General features: G+C 34.8%; 2 protein-coding genes across 3 annotated transcripts in view; one reads left to right on the top strand and one right to left on the bottom strand.

Moving 5' to 3' along the window:
- The window catches only part of Smr (nuclear receptor corepressor smrter), a 301,764-nt gene that overhangs the window by 127,419 nt on the left and 151,644 nt on the right, over window positions 1–22,701 (top strand). The gene's annotated exons all lie outside the window — the stretch shown is intronic.
- Window positions 18,029–20,188, bottom strand: LOC148304624 (uncharacterized). Its single transcript, XM_088268014.1, has 3 exons — window positions 19,875–20,188; window positions 19,215–19,340; window positions 18,029–18,526 (listed from the first exon to the last, which is right to left on the bottom strand). Exons 1-3 carry the CDS (start codon window positions 20,118–20,120, stop codon window positions 18,116–18,118), a joined length of 783 nt encoding a protein of 260 aa, XP_088124140.1. The 5' UTR covers window positions 20,121–20,188; the 3' UTR covers window positions 18,029–18,115.

Here is a 22,701-nt window from a genome sequence, read left to right on the forward strand (position 1 = left end):
ATCATATATTGTACTGTTGTTCTTCCTTCCAATAAAATAAAATAAATTATTTTATTCTATAATATGCAGTTCGACCAAGAAATGTCAGTACAAAACTTAAAACTTTTATATCATTTTTTGACTTCTCATCAAAGCTGAAGATGAATATGAAAGTCTGGGTATCTACGGGGCTGAAGACCGTCATAGGCTGGTTTAAGTGATCACTTTACACTCGTGTAACATTCACCAATTTTACTCGTTATTGAAGACCACACTACTCAAAATCGTACGTAAATACAAAAGCGTACAAGTTTGTCCGCCTCCGTGGTGTAATGGTTACCGCATTTAGGTACCGCGCTGGAGGTCCCGGGTTCGTTGTTCAGTTTTGCGATAAAGACGTTAGAAAACGACTTACATTTACATATTTTTAAAATTAATCCCAAATGCCTCGTTCTACTATATGTATTTTTTTTAAGTGAAACGCGAACGTAGACAGTTCTAATCCCGGATTTTTCTATCCTGAAATCGGGGTGAAAATCTTTCATAAAAAAAACACTCTTGGCAAAAAGTATAATGACCACTTTCGTGTTTCTGGCATGGTACTATCCATCACCACCGCTTGCCCCGTCGGAAATACGGCGTTGAGGTTTTTACATTATGTGCATCACTCGGGAACTCACCGCACGAGGAAATCCGTTTAACGAGGTCTCTGCTAAAAGCATTTTTATCACCCCCTGCCCTGTGACCCCCCCTCCCTTCCGCCAAAGCCCTAGAGCGCCCGGGGGCTGCGATCGTTTGCTTTTTTCAGCAAACCTCCCCGCGTATATTTCGCAAAACGCATTTGCAAACGGTAATTTCAAAGCAATCTTTGAAATGGCAAACAAATGCACGTTTGAGTGGATGCGAATCTAACCTGGCCGATGCCACAAACGGCGGTGTCCCCTTTTGAACACGATTCTCAGATATTTTATTTGATCTTTTACTACTTCACCAACTGCACTGGAAGGGTTGAGTATAAACTCTTTCTAACCCGTCCAAAACAGAACATCTGTGGATAGCCCCACACCTAAACGACAGAATTTAATTGACAACACGACACCACCCAGTTTAAACAGTACCACTTCACCGGATGCCTAATTGCCGGGCGTGTTTTTAGGTTCTGATCTCTCCCTTGAGACTCAAATCAGCAAAACAACAAGTACATATTTTTTATCGCATAAGGCAAATTTAAAGCATCCGCATGAATCTACCAGTTGATACTGTCCGTCAATTGATAAATGCGTTTGTAGTATCTAAAGTCGGTTATTGTTACGGAATATACAAAATAAAAATTTAAATCGTGCTAACAAAAAAAGTCTGAATATAAACTCGTACAACTTTTTAAAAAAAATTATAAAATAAAACAACTCGTGCAACTTTTTTATTGGTACATTTTTTATAAAGTTTATAAAATGTGCCATAAAGTATCTGCGAAAAACATTCAAGAAAATAAAAATAAAAACTTATCAAACGTAGAGAACGATAAATCCTGTTTTGTCAGTTCTTTTCTCCGTTTTGCAAAAGTGATATTATTCTTGTTTATTGGTGTGGCTCGAATAGTGCGCCCACCTGCTGTAAATCTGCGTTGTTTGTGCCCCTAATAAACTTACCCGGCACCGTTTTCGGTCCGGAATGTGTTTACCTTGAGACGGTGCGGAGCCACCGTTAATTGCTCGACCCAATAACGTGACGCATTTATTACTCACTCTCTAGTCACTCTTAGAACCAGAGTACAAAGCGTGCAAATTTACATTTCTTCATTTTTCTCTGAGCGTATTTATCTTCGTAAAAATATTTTCAAGAACTCCGCATATTAAATTATACTCCCCAACCAACCCTAACCTTCATAGCCTCCTGACTCAGGCGACCACTTTTTTTGTGCTTTCCTTTTTCGGTAGAGCTCAATTTTATTTAAAAGTAGGTGCACCCGACTACGCGTTGTTGCGGCTGTCTTGTTAAATGGAATAAAAAAAATATTAAGCACACATTTGAGTAATGATCATGAAGTAATGACAATACATAATATATATTAATATTATTAAAAATATGTTTAAGCTGTCAGATATTTGAATGAACTAACACTCCGAGCGAAAAAGTATTCCCTGTCTGACCGACTTCGAGAAACGTTTGAAACATTATTATATTTTCTCGGAACCCCTACTGTCCATCATGTCATTCCTTCCTTGGACTCTTCTTCCTATCTTCCTTAATTATACCTTGTCGTTTTTCTGAGTTAGGTTTGTAAATACGGTAAAACTTTAAGATAGGTACCGCGTTATAAGAGGGAACATTATAAGGGTTAAATGTTTTTAGATTGTATTTTAATTTTAAAATTAATCATTTCAGTCATTTACGCTGGTTTAAATGTAATTATACAATTTAAAACATTAACGTCCGATAACCCTTCCTCCGATAACGCTGAACCTATCTCAACATTATAGGGGGGTTAACTGTACACATATTTTTCATGCCAGTGAATATTGATTTTTTTACACCTTAATGTTACAAAAAATATATAATTAAAATGTAACTAAGTTTTAAAATCACTATAAATATTTTATTATAACTTAATTATAATTTCTACCGGTTAGCTTCGAAATCGGTAGACTTAGCTTAGAAATAAAATATTTATAGTGATTTTAAAACAAAGTTACATTTCAATTATAAAATGGAAAATCACAAAGTTAGTGCTTTAAATATATCGTAGTCGTACAGGAGAAAGTGACCAACTAACAAAACGTAAAATGTTCAGGAGGGCTATTTAAGTCACTTTTGCTTGGCAAGATAATAAACATCAATGCAGTTAGTCATTTTTAACAAGTAAATATATTATATGTCCAAATCTAAAATCGCTTTTGGATTTTTTCAGGGCAATTTTAAGCTAGCTAAAAGATATCAAATAGTCAGTAATCACGTTTTTGTAAAAAATGCACTTGGTCACTTTCTCCTGTATGACTACGATTTATCATAAAAAAAATATATTTGATATTTTCAAGAATTTTATCACCCTACAGAGGACGTGCCTCTCACCTTTCCCTCCCGGCGGCCATTTTCCCTTTTCCTTCCCCTCCCGGCTGGGGTGGGGGGGAAGGTATACGGCGGAACATCCATCACCCTTTACGTCGCTCCCCGCCGCCCGCGCCCCCGCCCCCGCCCCGATGCAGCCGCCCTCCGCCGAGCCACACTCAACCCGGCGCGCAGTGAGACCTCCCTCGCTTAATGGGCTCCGCGGATGCTGGAATAATCGATCCAAGAAAAATATACCAAATTTCTTACATTTTCTTTTAACTTCTCAACATATATGAAGAAGAATATGGAAGTCTGGGTATTTACGGGGCTTACGACCGTCATAGGTTGGTTTAAGTGATCACTTTACATACTTGTTATAATCGCCAATTCTACCCATGATTGACAACCGCACTACTCAAATTCTTGTTACTCATAGTTGAAATTCTAAATATATATATATATATATATATATATATATATATATATATATATATATATATATATATGTATATATATATATATATATATATATATATATATATATATATATATATATATATATATATATATATATATATATATATATATATATATGTATGTATGTATGTATATATATATATATATATATATATATATATATATATATATATATATATATATATATATATATATATATATATATATGTATATATATATATATATATATATATATATATATATATATATATATATATATATATATATATATATATATATATATATATATATATAAATTATTTCATTAGTTAATTCGGCAGTCACTTTGTGGTAAAATCTATAAATTTTAAGTTAAAGTTTTACTTAGTGAACGGTGTTTGAAAATGATAAAATGATGCGGAATGCATCGAAACACGTGTCACAATAAATTTTAGGAAATAGTGGTAAGAGTATTTACTAGATAAAATCAAATTCAAAATGGATAGATTTTTACCACAAAGTGACTGAATCAATTAATTAATATATTGATTTTTGATGAATGTGAAACATTTCTGGCGCGAAATATATACTAATGTACCGTAAGTGTACTCGCTTAACGGAATACGTTTCCATTACTTTCCTTTACAATATAAACGAATCAATAATCTGTGCATATATAGGGTATATCTTAATATAAGCACAGACGAGCACTAATACTAACACTAACGCGTAGGTCTCGTATGGCGCCATCTGTCTCTTGGCAGACGTCAGCTGTTTTGTTGTTGGTGGGCGTTCAAATTATACGCATGTAGATAAAGTACGTTATATATACCCCGCATAAATATTACATAGTCGGCAGCATTTAGGTTACTACGTTGTGCCGATGGAGTTATTCTCGAGCGAGCACATTGCCATTGCCAAATTTTTATTATACATTGTTGCAAGAAAACTCCCGAGGGCCCGATATTCCAGCACTTATTAATGTGTCCAGCCTCCTAGCTTCCTTACAGCGTTTGTACCGATATAACATACACTTCTAGCTTCTTTAGAACTATCCATGCATCTACCATAGTTTACGTGCCCTCAGTTAACGTAGACTTTTGACACAACCAGATTTCAGGTTCTGATTGATTTGGTCTTGCCATGTCTTTCTTGGTCGTCCTCGTTCTGTTTTCCCATTCGCGTATGTCAAATATACTCTCTTTGTCATTTTTTCGTCATCTTTATGCTCCACATGTAATCGACATAAAGAGCCTTAACCATTTCCGGTCCCCCAAAATTAAAAAAAATTCTAGGTATTGGAAAAAAATCTTTTGTCCTCTGCTCCACATACTGTTGTAATAGATACGAGTGACAAAAATGTAAGCTTGGAATTTAAATAAATAATAAGTACTAATGATGAAAAAAATGTCGTATAACATCCGACGTCGAATGAGATTCGATATTGGACCAGTAAGGGTTAATATTTTCAATTATCCCTAACTAGATTTATGTCCACGCATTCGTCTATGAGGTATGTCAAGAATGGCAGATCCAGAATGTATTGTAATGTATCTACAATTGGGTTAAAATCTTCCATATTTAAATAAAGACTTCCATATTTTTCTTCATCTTTGATGAGATACCAAAAAATAATATGAAAATAACTCCTTTAATTGGAGATAATCCAGATTTTGTGAACAAGTATTTGGACACACTCGAAATGTTGTAAAATCTTCCGGTGGTTTGGCTTCTTACTCTACCGTAAAGGAGTCGAAATGGACTTCTCTTTCTCGTTCTTCCTGGCTCCATCCCAATCTATCGTCCCTGTAGACTGTTGGGGTTAGCTCTCTTAGCTTTCAAATTGTATGTCCTCCTATGATATACAACGTCATCTAGGTCATGCCTTCGAATCATGTTATCTTTCTGTAGCATCCGTGAATTCTTTGGTATTCCTTTAGATGTCGAAATCGACCGAGTTTTGTTATCCACCGCCAGTAGACAAGAGAAATTGTTGGGTTCAGAAACTTTTGGTGTTAGCGACAGTACAAATTCAGACGGCAAAATCCCTCTTACCACATCACGATCCGCGCGACTTCGCAGCACCCGAGTTGGGGTCAATGGATGACAAAATAATACTACATTATGCAATACTTATGTTACGCAATAGTTAAATCACATACAGTTTAATGCACGATTTAATTTTGTATAGGTTCACTGGAGGTTAGCGCATGTAAATAAATAGTCCGAAATTAGATCGTAGACATGGCACACGGTCGGCTGGTAGTAAAATCCACCAAGTTTTCCTGGTTCATCGTCCCTTTATGTAAATTGCGATCAAGATAAAGCTGCAGAATCACAATCAAGTGTCAATAGCACCATTGTTATTTGTATAGTGATGTAGTAAATTCCAGAAACGGTTTTACACTATGTCGATTTAATGTAAATTGTAATTTGGTTGTGGTTCCGTGGTTAGTGTCGCAGACTCTGCGTCAGAGTTTCTAGGTTCGAATTATTCACTACAACTTGATTTGCTTTCCTACTCAAATAAATAAATAATGATGTTATCTAAAAAGAATCTTCTTCTTTACGTGTCGTGTAAATACCCTCCGACGTTGACTATAACTTGCGAGAAAGTGTCCCTATTTTGGGCAGTCCGAAACTGCTCTTCGACGTTCTGTACTACTGTCCACTCGTGTATGTTATAGAACCAGGATATCCGCATTATTCCGAGACCTCTTCGACCCTCGATCTTACCCTTGATGTTCAGTTTCAGTAGCTTGTACCTTTCTACTCTGAGCACATGTCCCAAATAGGACACTTTAATATTTGATATTAGTTCCCTATTCGCTCTAACTCTTTGGAGAGCTCTTGCATTGCTGACCATGTTCATACAGGGTATCCGAAACATTATTCGATGCATCCACATCTCAAATGCCCCCAGCCGGTATAAAAAATAAAAACTGTCATTAGAATATATATTTTTCTTATGGTAGGTGTAGCGAGTAGCGGTATATAAAGAAACTGGTATGATCCGAAGATCCAAAAATAAATTGTGCCTGGATAGAAAGTTTATAACGAGATAAAGGAGCTTTCACAAAGAAGAAATGCCTTTTGTAGTAAAAAAAAGAGTAAATGTGCGATAGATTCACGAATGCGGAATAATTCATTTGGGAGTGAGTAAATCTCTCGCACAAACAGAATAAATTACCCGTGAAGGAATTATCGCCTTGGAGGAACTGCGGATGGGCGAGGGCGGCGGAGGGGGGGTGGCTGGAAGGCATGAAGCGAGGGATACGTGTAGCAGAGAGCGGAGGATACACTTATCTTGAATGGACCATTCAAGATGTAACATCAAAGTGTTCCCACTTTCCAGTGACCTGCCAAAAACAACCCATTTAGAAGCACTATACTACATGTCCAATGTGCCGCCTTTGGAATTAATTGATCGAATTGCCCCAAATAAAATAAATGTTTTCGCAAGTAGTTAAGTTGACCCTTTTCTCTGTAACAGTTTTGCGGAAGTCATGATTTTTTCGTAGATCTAAACGGCCTTTCAGTAAAGGTTCACTTGTATTTGCGTATTCACTGTATTAATATATTTTTAACAATGTTTTCTGGATAATTATCTATGAATTAATATTTTCTTAATCGTTGCCTAACAATTGTTTTTCGTTTGTTTCAGGTAAAACTTTACACATTGCTGAATAAGAAAACACGGGGCAACATGTAAAATATAAAGCAATAAAAGGTACTGTAAAAAAGGCATTTAAGACAGACATAAGAAGTATATTTAAAGGAAAAAAAATAGAAAATATAACTAATCACTAACACAAATATCTTTCCATAAAGTATTTTTTCAGTTCATTCATTTTGGGTCCCTCACCATATTTTATATAAGTATGTCAGGCACCTGGTTAATTTGAGTGTAGGCAATATATTGTAGGGAACTTATTGTAGTAATAATGACTAAACACAAAGTAAATGCTTTAAATATTAATGATATTGAGGATATATGAATTTCTCTGTTAAAAAATCTATTTGACTTTAGCAAATTTATTTTTGACCAAGTATTTGGACAAACGCAAAAGCGTTGTGAATATTTTTTTTTTAATTACCCAACGTCCAAACGACTCTGAAGTCTAGCTACGGCTTGTGCAACACCGTTTATCATGTCCCTACTCAGGCTTCAACTTAATAAGTTTCATAGCCTATGCCTACTTGTGAGTGGATTTACTCTTTATGTTTAAAGTTACTATAATTTCATGTGGTAATTCATGAGTGAAAATTCTAGGCAAAAACACTCGCACATTGTGAATAATAACATATTTTACTTATTTATAATACGTATAACGTATAACCTACTAAGTATATGGTGGAACCTTTTTTGTAGCTTTTAAATGTCACTTATCCCATAATACGGGCTGGGCTGTACATATTTCCATATTCCGACTTTAGCATACAGAGGGGCATTTGGGACCGTTGCCAATTTGACGTATTATTTTGCTATCTATCTCTTAATATGATTTTCCCATCTGATGTTATTATTCTGGTTGGCATTATTTTGAAGTTGTTTTGGAAGCCTCCGTTCGCCGGATTTATGCTTCCACCGCGATACAACGGGCCGGGGGCGTCGCGGTGTCTCGCTGAATAGTGTGTACGTACGATGTTTGGTATGGATACAATATACAATATACAATATACAATAGTAGCTGGCACGACACAGGTACGTATTATTATAAACATACTATTATAGTATTCGAGGTATTTTTGCGTCGTAAGACTTTAACAAAAGACGTATGTGTATATCGCTCACTCCTTTCAATAACGTCATATATAAAAAAACTTAATTTTTCAGGAGATCGTTTTTAAAGTTTAAGAATAAAATAAAATTTATTAAAAATGAATATCAATCTTATTGATCTTTTTACTGTGCACCAAATCTTGTTAGGTAAAACCTGAAGGTTTTTTCTCCATTTGAAAAATATTTAGTTTATTTAAAAAAATAATTAAACAATACCTTTTCTTGAAAATGCAAAAACAACACTTTCTGCCCTGTAGCGGGTAAATATTAAGTTAAAAATATGCCGCTTTTGCTGGAATATAAAACGTTTTCTGGAATTCCGAAAACATGCACAACTGAAAATTTACGAATTTCGATATATGACGTTCTTGAAAGGAGTGAGCGATATATGATATGACGTATGTGTCTAAACAATTTTCATCATAATTCCAGGTTTAGTTAATGTTAATTTTTAATTATCCGTATCATCCAGTTTTCTATAATTTTATTTTTATTATATTTATTAGTTGCCGTAGAAAATTCTCCTTGCCTATTATATACAAGGATTTTTAGCATAAATATTTAGTTTTTATGTCATATTTTTTTTATGTACTAAAAGCTTAGTTCATAATTAATTAATAAAGTTGATCCCTAAAGACAATACAAAAGTTACAACAATACAATAGACACAATGGATTGAATTTCTTATGTCAATCAATATTTGTCAAATAGCTCATTTATTTGTCTTATCCGTCTTGTCATATTTTCTAAATAAGACACCACTAAATCCGATAGATCTTTATGTCCTATTTCCTCATAATTTTTATTCAACTGAACACCTTCTTTTGCAGTCTGTTTTCAATTGAATTCTTTCTTTATCAAGCGTATCATCTAGTTAAATATGAAATTTATCATTTATCATATAAATAAATATTAATCATGAAGTTATAATAAAAATAATAAAACCCTTATCCGCACCCCAATGGTGCATAGGGCACTGTGTCATATTAACGCAGTGTTATCTTGATCGTTTACACATGAAGGAAAGGTGATCAGCCCTCCGCTTCAGGTGAAAAAATCACTTTTATACCAAAAAAAAATATTTTGCGAGTGAATCACAAAATGTAATCATGAACATAATTAAATATAACTACTTATAGACGTTACGTTAGTTGTATAATATAAGAGAAATTTTATAGTATACTATTTTATAGCAGTATAATAGTCTACCATAAAATTTCAAAGTCAATCAATTTATTGGTACCACTTATTCGGTTTCGGAATATCGTAATATCACATGCCATATTAAAAAAAATCATAGATAAAAAGGGAGTACAATTTTCTAACATATTGTTCGATCAATATCCAACATACATATTGTGTGTCATTGTGATTCTATCATCGTGTCTTGTGTAACGCCCCGTCGTTATTACTCGTAGCTTTGTTATTACTGCCTACTCCATATCAGTGATCTACAACGTATTAACGCACCCTCGGCACACCAAGTTTCAAATATGTTAATTAACATTGTTAAAATAAAATGTTTGAGTGTCTCCAAATCATTGGTCACAAATCGGAGTTTCTCCAATTAGGAGTTATTTTTATATTTTATCAAGATGTTAACATAATTTCTAAGTGGACAAACCCAGATTTGTGAACAAGTATTAAAACACACCCAAAAATTGTGTGAATAAAATTATCTTGTAAAATTATTATCAAGCTTTATAAAAATAGAAAAACCATGTTTCCATGCATTTCCTGGTGTATAAAACTATCCGGCCAGGATTTTGTATACATCATGAAAATTATAGGTTTTCAAACCAACCATAGATGGCTCCCGTGAACTTAAACATAAAGCGCCATGACATGCATGCTATATGTATGATCTCAAAAAAAAGTGTGGTTGCCAATCACGGGTAGAATGGTGAATGTTACACGTCCGTAAAAAGTACACCAAACCATCCTATGACAGATCATAAGCCTAAATAAATGCAAATACGCAGATATTTTTATTCTTCTTCATCTCTGTTGAGATGTCAAAATGTTAAATATATTATATGAATACACTACATAATATGTATTACAACATATATTATATTTGTATTGTTATTGTATTACAACATATATTATATGTTATCAGATAAACAATCTTTGGATCCATTTGCGTATAACGTCAGTCAAAATTGGTTTTTATAATTCATTTTTCTTTTTTGGCGTCAAATGATTCTCGCGAAGAATTTTTATGACCTTTTGTGAGTTGATCGTCAGCTTATCGGCTTCAACGACCGAAAACTGCCATTAATCGGTTGTGCACATCACTAGTTCTGGCGTAGAAGAAATTTCCATAAATTTTATTACACATTTTTATAAATATTATGTTGAGCACACGGCTTCGCACGAAAAACTAACAAAGCCGAAATGAGATTTTTAAAAACATTAACAACAGCATAACAAAGGAGACAACTTGAAAGTGCTATAATGCCTCGCAAGGAAAGGTCAACTACTCATCAACACCTACGCGTTCATCCTTTTCCGAGTGCATTACTAATGGTTAGTCGAATATGGCCAATATTAGCATTCATTATGGATGATACTTGATTTAAACGAGTGCTAGACTATGTAAATTAGTGAAATATGGAATTGTAAGAATGAAAAAGGTCATCCAAAAGAAAAATATATTATTCTCAATATTATTAATATTTAAAACATTTACTTTGTGGCTAGTCATTTTTACTTATTATTTTTTTTTACAAAAATGATAATAATATTAGTATATAACCACTCACCGAGATTTTTATGTCTACCGGTTTCGAGACGTACCCGTCTCGAACGTACGTCTCGAAACCGGTAGACATAAAAATCTCCGTGAGTGGTTATATAGTAATATTATAAACATTTTTGCAATAAAAAAAGTGCATAATATATTTTATATATACATACATCTTTTAAATATACATATATATCATCAATATCTCTGAATTCAAACCAAATCACTCAACACACTGCAGTATTATTAATTTTATCGATAATGCTCTCAGCCTTGCATTACTTCCTAATTTCACCTTTCGAATATCTGTCAGACATCGTTTTGCCGCATATTCGTCAGTGATCTCATTTCAACTGCATTTGATATTCGATGATTTGATTTCTGAAAACGTATTCGAGTCATGTTAAATGTTGCCTTTTTATAAGCGGCTTATTTCAGTTTCTTGTTAAACTAAACGCTAAAATGTAACATCTTATCTCTGCACCACTTTTTAGCCTTGATTCTTTCAGTGCTGATAATGATTGTGGATATTTTTTTATGCAAGCCACTCGTTTGCAAGTGATTTTGGCTATTACAAACAAAATACATCATAAACAGGATATACTTAATAGGAGATAGAAAGCAGAGAAAAATAAAATAGCAAAAATTAAATTAAGGAAATTATTAAATAAATTATTCTGTTTAAATCACATTAAAATGTGGACAGTGAAAATTATTGTTGCCTTAAATGTTACTAATCAATGTTAATTTAAATTAGGGTATTTTTTATGTTTTACGTTTTATTTAAATGATGTGGAATGCATAGAAATACGTGTCACAATACATTTAATAAAATAATGGTATTTACTAAGTAAAATTTAAATTAAAAGTGGATAGATTTTACCCCAAAAGGTCTGACGAATCAATTAATTAAATTATATTTGGATAATTTATATAGCTCAATTTTTTGCAAAATTACCTCCACCAAATTGTTACAGTATGTTCCATCTCGTAGTATGAGATTAATATTGTACAAACGCAGTGCGCACGTTTTTCATTATATCTTCCATGCCGTGTTTACTCGTTCATAAGGCACCCTTATTGGACATCACAAAGCTCTTAACTGGCGCGACCCTGTATCCCGTTATAGCCTCTGCCCGTGTTCCTCCGGTCGCGGGGAAACCCGGCAGGGACTACATCGTGACTCACACAGCTGGACCCGCTACCTAGTTATAAGAACTAGTGTGGTATATTTGTAGATTTGACGTTTAATTTGTAGAACTCCATACTTTGTTTATTAAAATCATTGATTCCTTATGTATGTAATGCCACTTTTATAAAACAACAATCAATGAACTGTATAAATTCGTGCCTCTAGCGAGCTGTTTTTAGATAGATGTTTTTGCTTAAGATTTGCACTCGTGAATTACATGAAATTATAGTAACTTAAAACATAAAAGATTAAATCCACTCACGAGTAGGCATAGGCTATAAAACTTAAAAAGTTGAAGTTGGATCACGATAAGCGGTGTTGCATAAGCTGTAGCTAGATTTCAGTGTCACTCGGACGTTAGGTAATTAAAAAAAGTCGTCAAATCTCTGAATATGTTTATATGAACAAAATTACGATCAATTAGAATGTGGAAAAATAAACAGCCCCACAAATTATAATTCTCCGATGGTAGAGTTTAGCTCATATTCCGACATTATTCGATTACGCAGCTACCCGACTTTACTAAGTAGGATCTCGATAAGCGGTGTTGCGTAAGCCGTAGCTAGATTCTACCGACTTAGACGCTAGGTATTTAAAAAAACCCGGCAGGGAGCCGACCGTTGCCTGGCGACAAGTTGCGCCGGAGGATGAATGCGCCCACCCCTGTTTGCTTGGAATTTCCCTCAGGAGGGTGGCTCGGTATGGGAGAGATTCCATTCAGAGTTTCATTTCTCATATAATATGTAGCTAGCTACCTACACATCCGACGTAACGCGAAGGTCATATTCTACGTTATTTTACCTCCGCTTTTTGAACACTGGGTTAACTACGCAGTATACAGTCATCGCGGGTCCGCTGTGTTTAATTAAATACCTTTGTGCCTTACTCGCCCAAGGAGGCTGGGTCATATCGAGGGTTTTCAAACCGTAATGTTTAAGGGGAGGTGCATAATATTACGGTTTTAATGCCAGTTCGGAGGAAAATGCCTTAGAAACCTTATGCGGAACACGTTACGTCAAACCACTACATTACCGAGGTAAAAAATATTTAGAAAGCGCTAAATGTTTATTTATTTATTTAAACTTCATGTACAGAAAATGAGTAAGTACATTGGCGGACTTATTGCTTAAAAGCAATATCTTCCAACCGACCAAAAACCGACTAGTGATATTGATCAAAACGTTTGATATCATATATAGCTGTTTGCAATCAGTGGGTAGATAGTACTTGAACATTAAAAAAAAAACATAAATTACAAATTAACATATAAAAAACATAAATTACAAAAGATGATAATAAGGAGGGCAAAGGAAAAAGGGAGTTTAAGGAAGGAAGTAGAGGGAAAAACTAAGGAAGGAGGTTTGATGGACAGTTAGGATTCTGATGATAAATAGTAATGTCTCGGACGTTTCTTAAAAGTTATTAGAGTGCATTTTTTACAAGGAGAGGCAATTCATTCATAGTCTAGCCGCTTGGACAGAGAAGGAATTACTGAAGAATGATGTGTTAAGGCGAGGAATGGAAAGTGGTCTTTCTTAGAAATTTTTATCGGGTAAAGACCTTTAATTAAATGTAGCAGAATAATCCAATGAGACCTTTACATACCAAAACGAATCTCAACCTTTAATATCGTGCAAAGGTATTCATATTGTATTGTATTGAAAAATATGTACACCATTTTAAAGGTGTAGAATTAAATAAAAATTTAAAAAATAATGAAAGAAGCAATTGAAAACCGACATACATGTATAACATACACACACACACACACACACATATTTTCAGATTTTCAGAGGAATTTCTTTGTTGTATTTTCCATTTTCATCAGGATTGATTATTTACTATTGTATATTTTACAAATTGCTAAACGTCCTTTGAAATCAAGTGGCTTGAAAATATTGTATACTTATACTCGTATTTTAGAAAGAAATAAAATATCTCTTTTAAAAAAATGGGTGAATAGCTTTTTACCCATAGAAAACCTATGTAGCTAGTCTAAGGAAATCATTATTTTTCTTTCGTATTTCGTTATTTTCTTTTCATCACAAAAGCATGAATAGACATCGTTACAATCTCGGCAATACCGGAAATGCCCGCTGTTTTAGAATTACGAGATGTATGTAAGCATTGAATAAACAGCAAGTTTTGTGCATATCCTATTCTATTTTGACGCTCATTAGAGGATGGTTCTCATTACTTTGTCGCTGATCATTAAAAGGACCTGAAGACGAACTAACGCATGTATGTAATTATAATTTCGAATCAGAAGCAACCGTAATTGGTATTTTTTTAAACTTTTTGCATTATACTACCTAATATAAAATACAAAAAATATAAATACAAAAAAAAATCTCACAAAGGCATGGGCTGTGTGTGGGTATACAATATAATTTAGGTCATAGTAAAGGGCGCTGGCAAGAATACAATTGATATTATAAGAAGTAGAACTTGAATAATAGTGTCACAATAAAATACAAAATACTTGCACAAAAGACTAACAGAAAAAAAATTAAAAATAAAAGACATGAAAAAGTAAAAAATATTTTGTAAAAAAAAAATTTCGTAAGAAAAAAGTTTAAAAAAAAAGCTGAACAATACGATTACTTACCAATACTGTGATTTGAAGTAAAACTGAAATTGACTACAATTAGTATTAGTAGTGTTATCTTCGGTTTTAATTTGCTGATTAGTTTTAGTTTCTGAATATTAAAAAATACTGTAATATTCGTACAATTTATCTATAAAATATAGGACGGTCATTTTTTAAAGATTATTTATAAATTAAAGTCTTTCAACTTCTTCAATATCGTATTTCGTCATTTTTCATTATCGTTTATAGTTTTACTAGAATAGAAGAAAACCGGTGTTGGCAAATGATGCGGAATGCATCGAAACACGTGCCACAATAGATTTTAAGAAATAGTGGTATTTACAAGGTAAAACATGATTAAAAATGGATGGATTTTACCACAAAGTGACTGCCGAATCAATTAATGAAATTAGAAGAAATTCCTCAAGATTTTTTCAACCCAGCGTCGTCATTTTTTTTTATTCCCATAAGCGTCGTCATTGGTCGTTTTCAATTAGCCGTTACTTTTTACATCTTTCCGATGAATCTTAAACTCAAATTATTATTTTTTGTTTACATTTTTTTGGACATTTATATATGTTTTTTAAAATCCTTTCAATCTCTCACTTTAATCTTACCCTTTATTTCTTGTAGGTATAGCTAAACCCTCTTTTTATAACAAAAAAGGCTGGAGCTTTTGATTCAACCATTATTTTTAATCGGCACGAATTTTTCGGATATTCTCAGAATGGGATTATTTTTTCAAAATTTTCCATTACCACAGTTTTAAGTTATTAATTTTGGCAGGATAAATAATTTCTCCTCTAAGTAATAACATTGTTTTTCCCATTTCTTGTTTTATGGGATAATTTGATTTGTCATTAGTCTTTTTCATACGCTTTGTCTTAAACGTTAAAACTAATTTAATTTTAATTTGCGAGTAGAATAAAAAAATGAAGGCATGAAAAATATGATGTTTTTAATTAAAATAATGTTAATCCGGGCTTTTTGCTGATTGGGTGTATCTTCCGAAATGAAAGGGCCTCTTTGATAATACTTTTCTTATTTGTCCCTTATTCTATATTGAAATTCATATACCCTGTCTTCAGAACCCTCTCTTGGGAATCAGAGACCTTGTGAAGGCAGTTTCCTGTAGAAGCGGTTGAGATACAATGAGTCATGATGAAATTTGTCTAAAAATCTAGTATTATATATATTCGTTAAAATATATTTAACGATAAAATATATTGTAAAATAAATTATTCTATAAATCGTTAGGTGTGAGGTAAATAATCGTATATCTTCAAATCTTCAGCTGTTCAGGAGAGATATTTTTTAACTAAGATATTTTTTTGAAAATGCATGCCAGTTTTTATGAAGTAAACATACAATTATAATAAAACTACGTTATGTGCAATAATTTTATGTGTAGGTACTTAAATTAGGTAGGTAAGGTATGTAGGTAAAAAAAACTTATTCATTATATCGACTGTTGCCAGCCGCAAGGGCGTATACGATTGATTTGCTTTTTTATTATACTTTCCACTTAAAGTTGTCACAACCGCAATCATGGATATTATACAGAAGCATCAAGGATGACAGATCTGACGGACCTCTTTTGTAAAGCAATTAAAAAAATACAAATGTATTGCTAAAGTTATAGAAAATGTGGAAAAAAATATCCCGATTTTACTGTGAATTTACATTTCAATGGATTGTCCTTGTCATTGCCGATCTAAATACATATAAGTTTGTAAAACCACCACTAAGTTTGTAGAAGTGCCCAAGTATAGACAGTGAAAGGTATTAGTAGTTAGTTAGTTCAGTTAGTCAGCTAGATCCGATTCCAACCCGACGTCTACTTTTCAGAAGACCATACCGCGATAATCCATCCTTGTCGACTAAAGGACGCCTTACACGATCCCGATTTAAAATATAATAACAATAGTTTATTTTATTTTTTGACATCTCATCAGAAATGAAGAAGAATGTGGAAGTCTGGGCACTTACGGGGCTGACTACCGTCATTGGCTGGTTTAAGTGTTTACTTTACACACGTGTAACATTCACAAATTCGTGGAAGTTCTATATACATATATGAACCAATTTTTATCATTGTTCTTGAATCACTAGGACTTCGCCAGAAACATCTATTGGTGAGATCAAAAGAAGCTATTTATTAAGCAGAAACTCTTTTATTACTCTCTTTTCGTCCATACTTCCCAGACTTCCACACTCTTCTTCATCTTTGATGAGATGTCAAAAAATAATATGAAAAATAAATAAGTATTTGGACACACTCAAAATGTTTTAAACAATAGTTTACGCCAATCTGAGTTGGCCGGTTCCAGCGGCGGATCTGTGAGTGACAGAACTCGTTGGAATGTTTAGCCATTTCTATGCACCGAGTACCAAACACACGTCCCGAGTTTCAGAGAAATTGAGCGCCAGCGAGAGATGAATAAATAATAGCGAGTACCTACACTTGAAATTCCGGAGCGTCGTCACTCCACCGCGCGCAGATGGCGCTTCTTGTTACTAGTATTATTATTATTCTCGGGAATTGTGCCAAATGGAAGTGGTGGAGGTTGTGTGCCAGCTAGCCAGGGTTGGGAGGGGGTGTCAGTAGCTGGAAACTCGCTAGCGCCTGGACGCTACGCCGAGGGTGGTACCGGCACAGCACTCTAGTAAAAATTCATCAAACAAAAGTGGTCCTTAAAATTCGCTAAATTTTGTCACTTTCGTCCATACTATTGTTCAGAGCAGCTGCTGATAAGGCGAATATAGCGTAGTCATACAGAAGAAAGTGACCAAGTGTGGAGTACAGTATAGAATTCTACCCTAAAATGTACTACTACCACCATCACGCCGTTTCTCCGCGGGGGTAGGCAGAAAGGATAGAGCGCCACACTCTTCTGTCCTGACATATCGTAGTCATACAGGAGAAAGTGACCAAGTGCATTTTTTACAAAAACATCATCATTGACTGTTTGATATCTTACTAGCTTGATATTATCCTAAAAAAAATCCAAAAGAATTTTTAACATGGAATTATAATATATTGACTTGTTAAAAATGAATTTAAAAAGAAATGTTTTGTGTACTGTAAGAAAATGTAAATATGTAAATTAACTTTTAAAGTATTTTGTATGAAATGTAGTATAAGCTTTCTAAAGAAATGAAAAATAAATAATGATAATATAAAATGGTTAAACTTCCTAAGGGAAATTAGATTAGATTAAATCAAAAGGTATGGATATAACAATTAATTATATAAGTAGTAAACATGAAGTTTAAAAGAAAAAATATTATAATATTAACATTCGTTACAAGGTATACATATTATTTTTCTAATTGTGACGTATCAACAGCAGGGGGCACACTCCCTTCGTAAATTCCTTTAATTTCTGACTGAAGCGTTAATCTCTTTGTTCTACCGTAGAAAATAATATCCGAGATCAATTTCTCCGCAATACAGCGCTGAAGTTCATTCAGTTCTTTTAACCGCAATCCAATTAGTTTTCCGAACTCTTCCGCTTCATTTTGTGCCTCGGGTAATATCAATTTTGAATCGGCTCTCATACTAGCGTGACTCTTCTTATTCACTATCGGTTGAAAGATAGGCGAATCCCTATCGACCGCCTTTCTTTTATGGAGCTCCCTTTGGGGCGACTCCCTTTCACGCGAGTCACTTTCTGGCGTGTCCCTTTCATAGGTATCCTTTTCAAACGATTCCCATAGGTGTTGAGGTTTCTGAAATAAGAATTATCGCTTTTATTTTCAGACATCTTTCCCTTAAAGCAAATTAAAAGAATTTAAAGAGATGTGCAATGTTTTCAGGCATACTTTTGGTATGGGTTTATCCTTATTAATTTTATTTTATAAAATTCACGGCATAGTTATATCTTCCTGAAGATATCTTTCTAAGAGTTTTTGGTTTACACGTGTTACACGTGTGTAAAGTGATTACTTAAACCAGCCTATGACGGTCGTAAGCCCTGTAAATGCCTAGACTTCCATTTTCTTCTTCATCTATGTTGAGATGTCAAAAATAGTGTACAAAATAACTCCTATTTGGAGATAATCCAGATTTGTGAACAAGTATTTGGACACACTCAAAATGATGTAAATCGTTAATGGTATTTAAACACCAATGCCAATCTAAGAAATATAATGTCTAAGCGTGCAATTTGTAACCCTCTTTACTTTCTTATTTATTAAAATGTGGTTGGTGTCGCGGACTCTGAAGTCAGAGTTTCTCGGTTCGAACCCACTCTACCACAATTTGATACCTGTTTCTAATAATGAGCCGCTTAGGCTCACATAAATAGTGTGAAATTGAAATATTTGTGTAAATTATAAAAATACAAATATTTATCCTTTTTTGAAAAAAAATATAGTAGCTTTATATAATTTATAAAAATGAAGATAAATGACTTACCACATCAGTGGAAGCAACTTGCCCGCTTATGGGACCGAGTTCTTCTTCGTGCAAAAATGTCATATATCTATAATACCACAGTGATGGCACATAGCACTCACCGTCGCCACTCAATGAATTTTTGACCTAGAATTTGATATCATAAATTGAAAATAGATAATAAATAAATAAATAAAATTCGTGGATGCTCTAGGAAGATAACACGATTCGAAGGCATGACCTAGGTGACGTTGTTTATCACAGAAGGACCTACAACCCGAGGACGAGGAGAGCTGACCCTAACAAGAAGAAACATAAATAAAGAATTAAATATTTCGACGTATCATGACAGGATGTTGCTAGGTGATCGATCGGTTTTCAAATAAATAAAAACCAGGACGGTCGTACTCATTTCTTCGCCAATTAAATGAATTTATGAGGCGAATACGGTTGGTAATAGAAGCAGAGGAAGTTCGAGGAAAACTTGGCACGATCAAGTATTTCAAATACCAAATATCAAAAGCCAGGTCAAGAGTAGGAATAATCGGGGTGTATGTATGAGGAGATGTATAAATGTGAAAGGGGCGAGTATTGTGTTCAAAAACAGTTTGGCGCAGCGTTCTTTTCTCTCTGCCTACATTTGCGGGGAAGCGGGTTAATGATTATTTAAGATACGCGTACCTTATTTACTTCTCGTCTGTATGCCGCTCTCATATTTTCAATCTTTTTCTTAATGACAGCGGGCGTCGCGCCTGTATCAATTTTTCTGTATATTTTTACGATGTCCTCTATCGCCTTGTCGCGCGCGTCCTTCATCTTATACAGGGGTTCCTTGGTGTCCCACAGGCAGCGGGACTTCTTGAACGATCCCAGCACCCTGACCATGACGCTGCGCTCGAGGGACGTCGCCTCCTCGGAGCGCGACATCGAGGGGATGGGTCGACGGGTCGGCGGGTCGGCGCGTCCCGACGTTAGTATGCGGCGGCGTCCGCTCGCGTACTGGTCGTATCGACTTGTAGGGCGAGCTGTCGGCCGTACGCGAACTAATGTGAATGTTCCCTTCGGAAGCCCAACTAGTCTGTCGAACTAATTCATTAAAAATACTAATCATAACAAATACATGCCAATGATTGATGATTTGTAATAAATGCTAACCATATATTGTAAAAGCATTGATAACTTTGTGGTACGGTAATTTAGTGGAGTATTGCCACTTTTGGTTGTGTGGTGAGTTGTGTTTGGTGCACAGAAAGAAATAAAAGAATGTACTCACAGTTTTTTTCCTTTATTGATAAAAATATAATTTTAATTAAACTTATAATCATAGAGAGTGGAAATACTTGAATAAAATAATGGCAAATAAATTAAAAAGGTTGAAATAAAGAAGTTAAGTCAAGTATAGAATATGCGACAGTTAAAATTTCATCTAAAAAAGACGCGCGTTACCGGAGGTAGCCCAAACGATTCTCGTAGTGCTTCATGTCCTCTGTTCAGACTTCGGACCTGTTCAGCTCGGTGCGTTCGGACTTGTTCGGCTCGGTGCTTTCGGACTTGTTCGGCTCGGCGCGACCGTGTTGCCGCCACAGTAATATAACACTCCTTAATCATTCATCGATTATTTTGAGTAATATCACAATGTAAACGATGAATGAATTAATTTTTTAGATATCCGCCTACTGATAAACCTTTCTAACCCTGCGAAAGTCTAAAGATTCGTGAAAATTAATTAATTAGTTTGGTTTTTTGTTGTTTTTGTAACTTAATTCGGTATATGTATAGGTAGGTCAACACTAACAGCAGGGGGTTGATGGCCCCTTGTCTCAGTTATTTGTATGTACTACTGGAAATATAAAAGTGTTGAAAAAAACGACTTAAAAATCAACAATCCGGATTTTTTTAAAGATATCTCATTAAAGGTAATGTTAATTTTGTCATTAGCATTACCGTTTTTATATGTGAGTTTACATCGATTATGTGACATTAGCTATCTTGATTTTCATTGATTCGGCAGTCACTTTGTGGTAATATCCATCCATTTTAAATTTAAGTTTTATCTGGTAAATAACACTAGCTATGCCCTCGAATGGTGGTATTTACCAAGTAAATCTAAGGTTTAAATAGTTTATTTTGTACAAAATTTTCTGCTGGTTGGGTGTACCACTGGTGTACCACACTGCGATTTTCCAGGTATCGATAATTACTGATATTTTTATAATTGTTTTTTTTTAATTGCATGCTATAAATCGAATGCTGGTGCAACACGAGTACAGAAAGTTTTCAAAGTTACCTAGATAGAGTATAAGTATAATTATAAAAATTGATTTTTCTCTCCCTGGCGCCATTCAAAAGTGGATTTGTATACATGATGAGGACATAGGAACGCACCGCACCTACTTCAGATACTACACTAGATTGCAATGTGGGTTGGGTGTTGCCAGACACGACTGCCACTGTACTGTGGAGCGTAGAATGCAGCGATGGCGGAAATGCCATCGAAATCGAAAACTACCTACGTAGGTACTCAGACTAGGCTATACCGTCTAATGAACAGCCCTTTGTCGCAAACGTGCAGCTACTATTTCAGATGTGTGACTTATATTACTCTTGTGATCCACTTACTTGAATTATGACTACGATATATATGAATGAACTATTGTGTTAATAGTATTAGATATTCAAAAGGTATTTTATTTATTTATTTTCAACACGTACGTAATACGCGGCTCGTCTACATTTAGTTTTCCCTCGAGAGATTTGCCGTGAGTCGTCCGCTAACGATCGGATTCCAATGATCCGTTCGTTTACATCGATTAACCGGATTACAATTAAAAGTTAATCTAGTTCACTAACACAGACTCGTTCATCGGTTTTCTGAATTAATGTAACTCCCATCTAAATATATTTTCTTTCTCTTCTTGACCAGTGCCTCGCGTATTGACCTCCTGGGATGTCTGAAACTCGCGTGAGATGCGCATTTCGCCTCCGTTCCTTCCGTTTCTGAGACTAGTTGAAGACAGTGTCGAAGAGGGTCGAATATGTCATATGTAATAATTGCCCATCGGACACCGCAGTCACAAAAAAACGCGCTAAGGGTGTCAGAAATGAAGACTCTAGGAGCATATCTGGCAAGGGTCTACGAGATAGAATAAGGAACACTAGGATAAGAGAAATATGCGAGATCCAAGACGTCGTTAGGTGGGGAAGGCAACGAAGAAGATAATGATATCCGCGTGTGAGGAGAATGGAATCATCCAGACTCCCCCAAATTGCACTGCAACGCCAACTCCAAGGTAGAGGATTCCCGGGCGGACCATTGAAGAATCGATATCGCAGGAGGCTAATCCCTCTTAAAAACAGGCCACAAGGCCTACACTAAGCAACAGAAGAAGAAGAAGTGAAATCCCGCACGATGGGTGTACGCAGGCTCGCCGGGCACGCGGGCGACCTCTGGGGATGGAAGATGGAAGTCAACCGGTGGTATTACGAAATTAATATCGCCACGTCGTAA

The sequence above is a fragment of the Brachycentrus maculatus genome, unplaced genomic scaffold (assembly GCF_059751285.1).
Source record: "Brachycentrus maculatus isolate JH-2025_06_01 unplaced genomic scaffold, ASM5975128v1 h1tg000310l, whole genome shotgun sequence".
Taxonomy (NCBI): Eukaryota; Metazoa; Arthropoda; class Insecta; order Trichoptera; family Brachycentridae; genus Brachycentrus; species Brachycentrus maculatus.

Coding starts and splice junctions, on each gene's coding strand:
- LOC148304624 (XM_088268014.1), bottom strand. CDS start 20,120: ATGTCGCGCTCCGAGGAGGCGACGTCCCTCGAGCGCAGCGTCATGGTC. Junction 19,341..19,874: donor ACAGACGAGAAGTAAATAAG/GTACGCGTATCT, acceptor ATCAAATTCTAG/GTCAAAAATTCATTGAGTGG. Junction 18,527..19,214: donor AAGTTGCTTCCACTGATGTG/GTAAGTCATTTA, acceptor TTCTTATTTCAG/AAACCTCAACACCTATGGGA.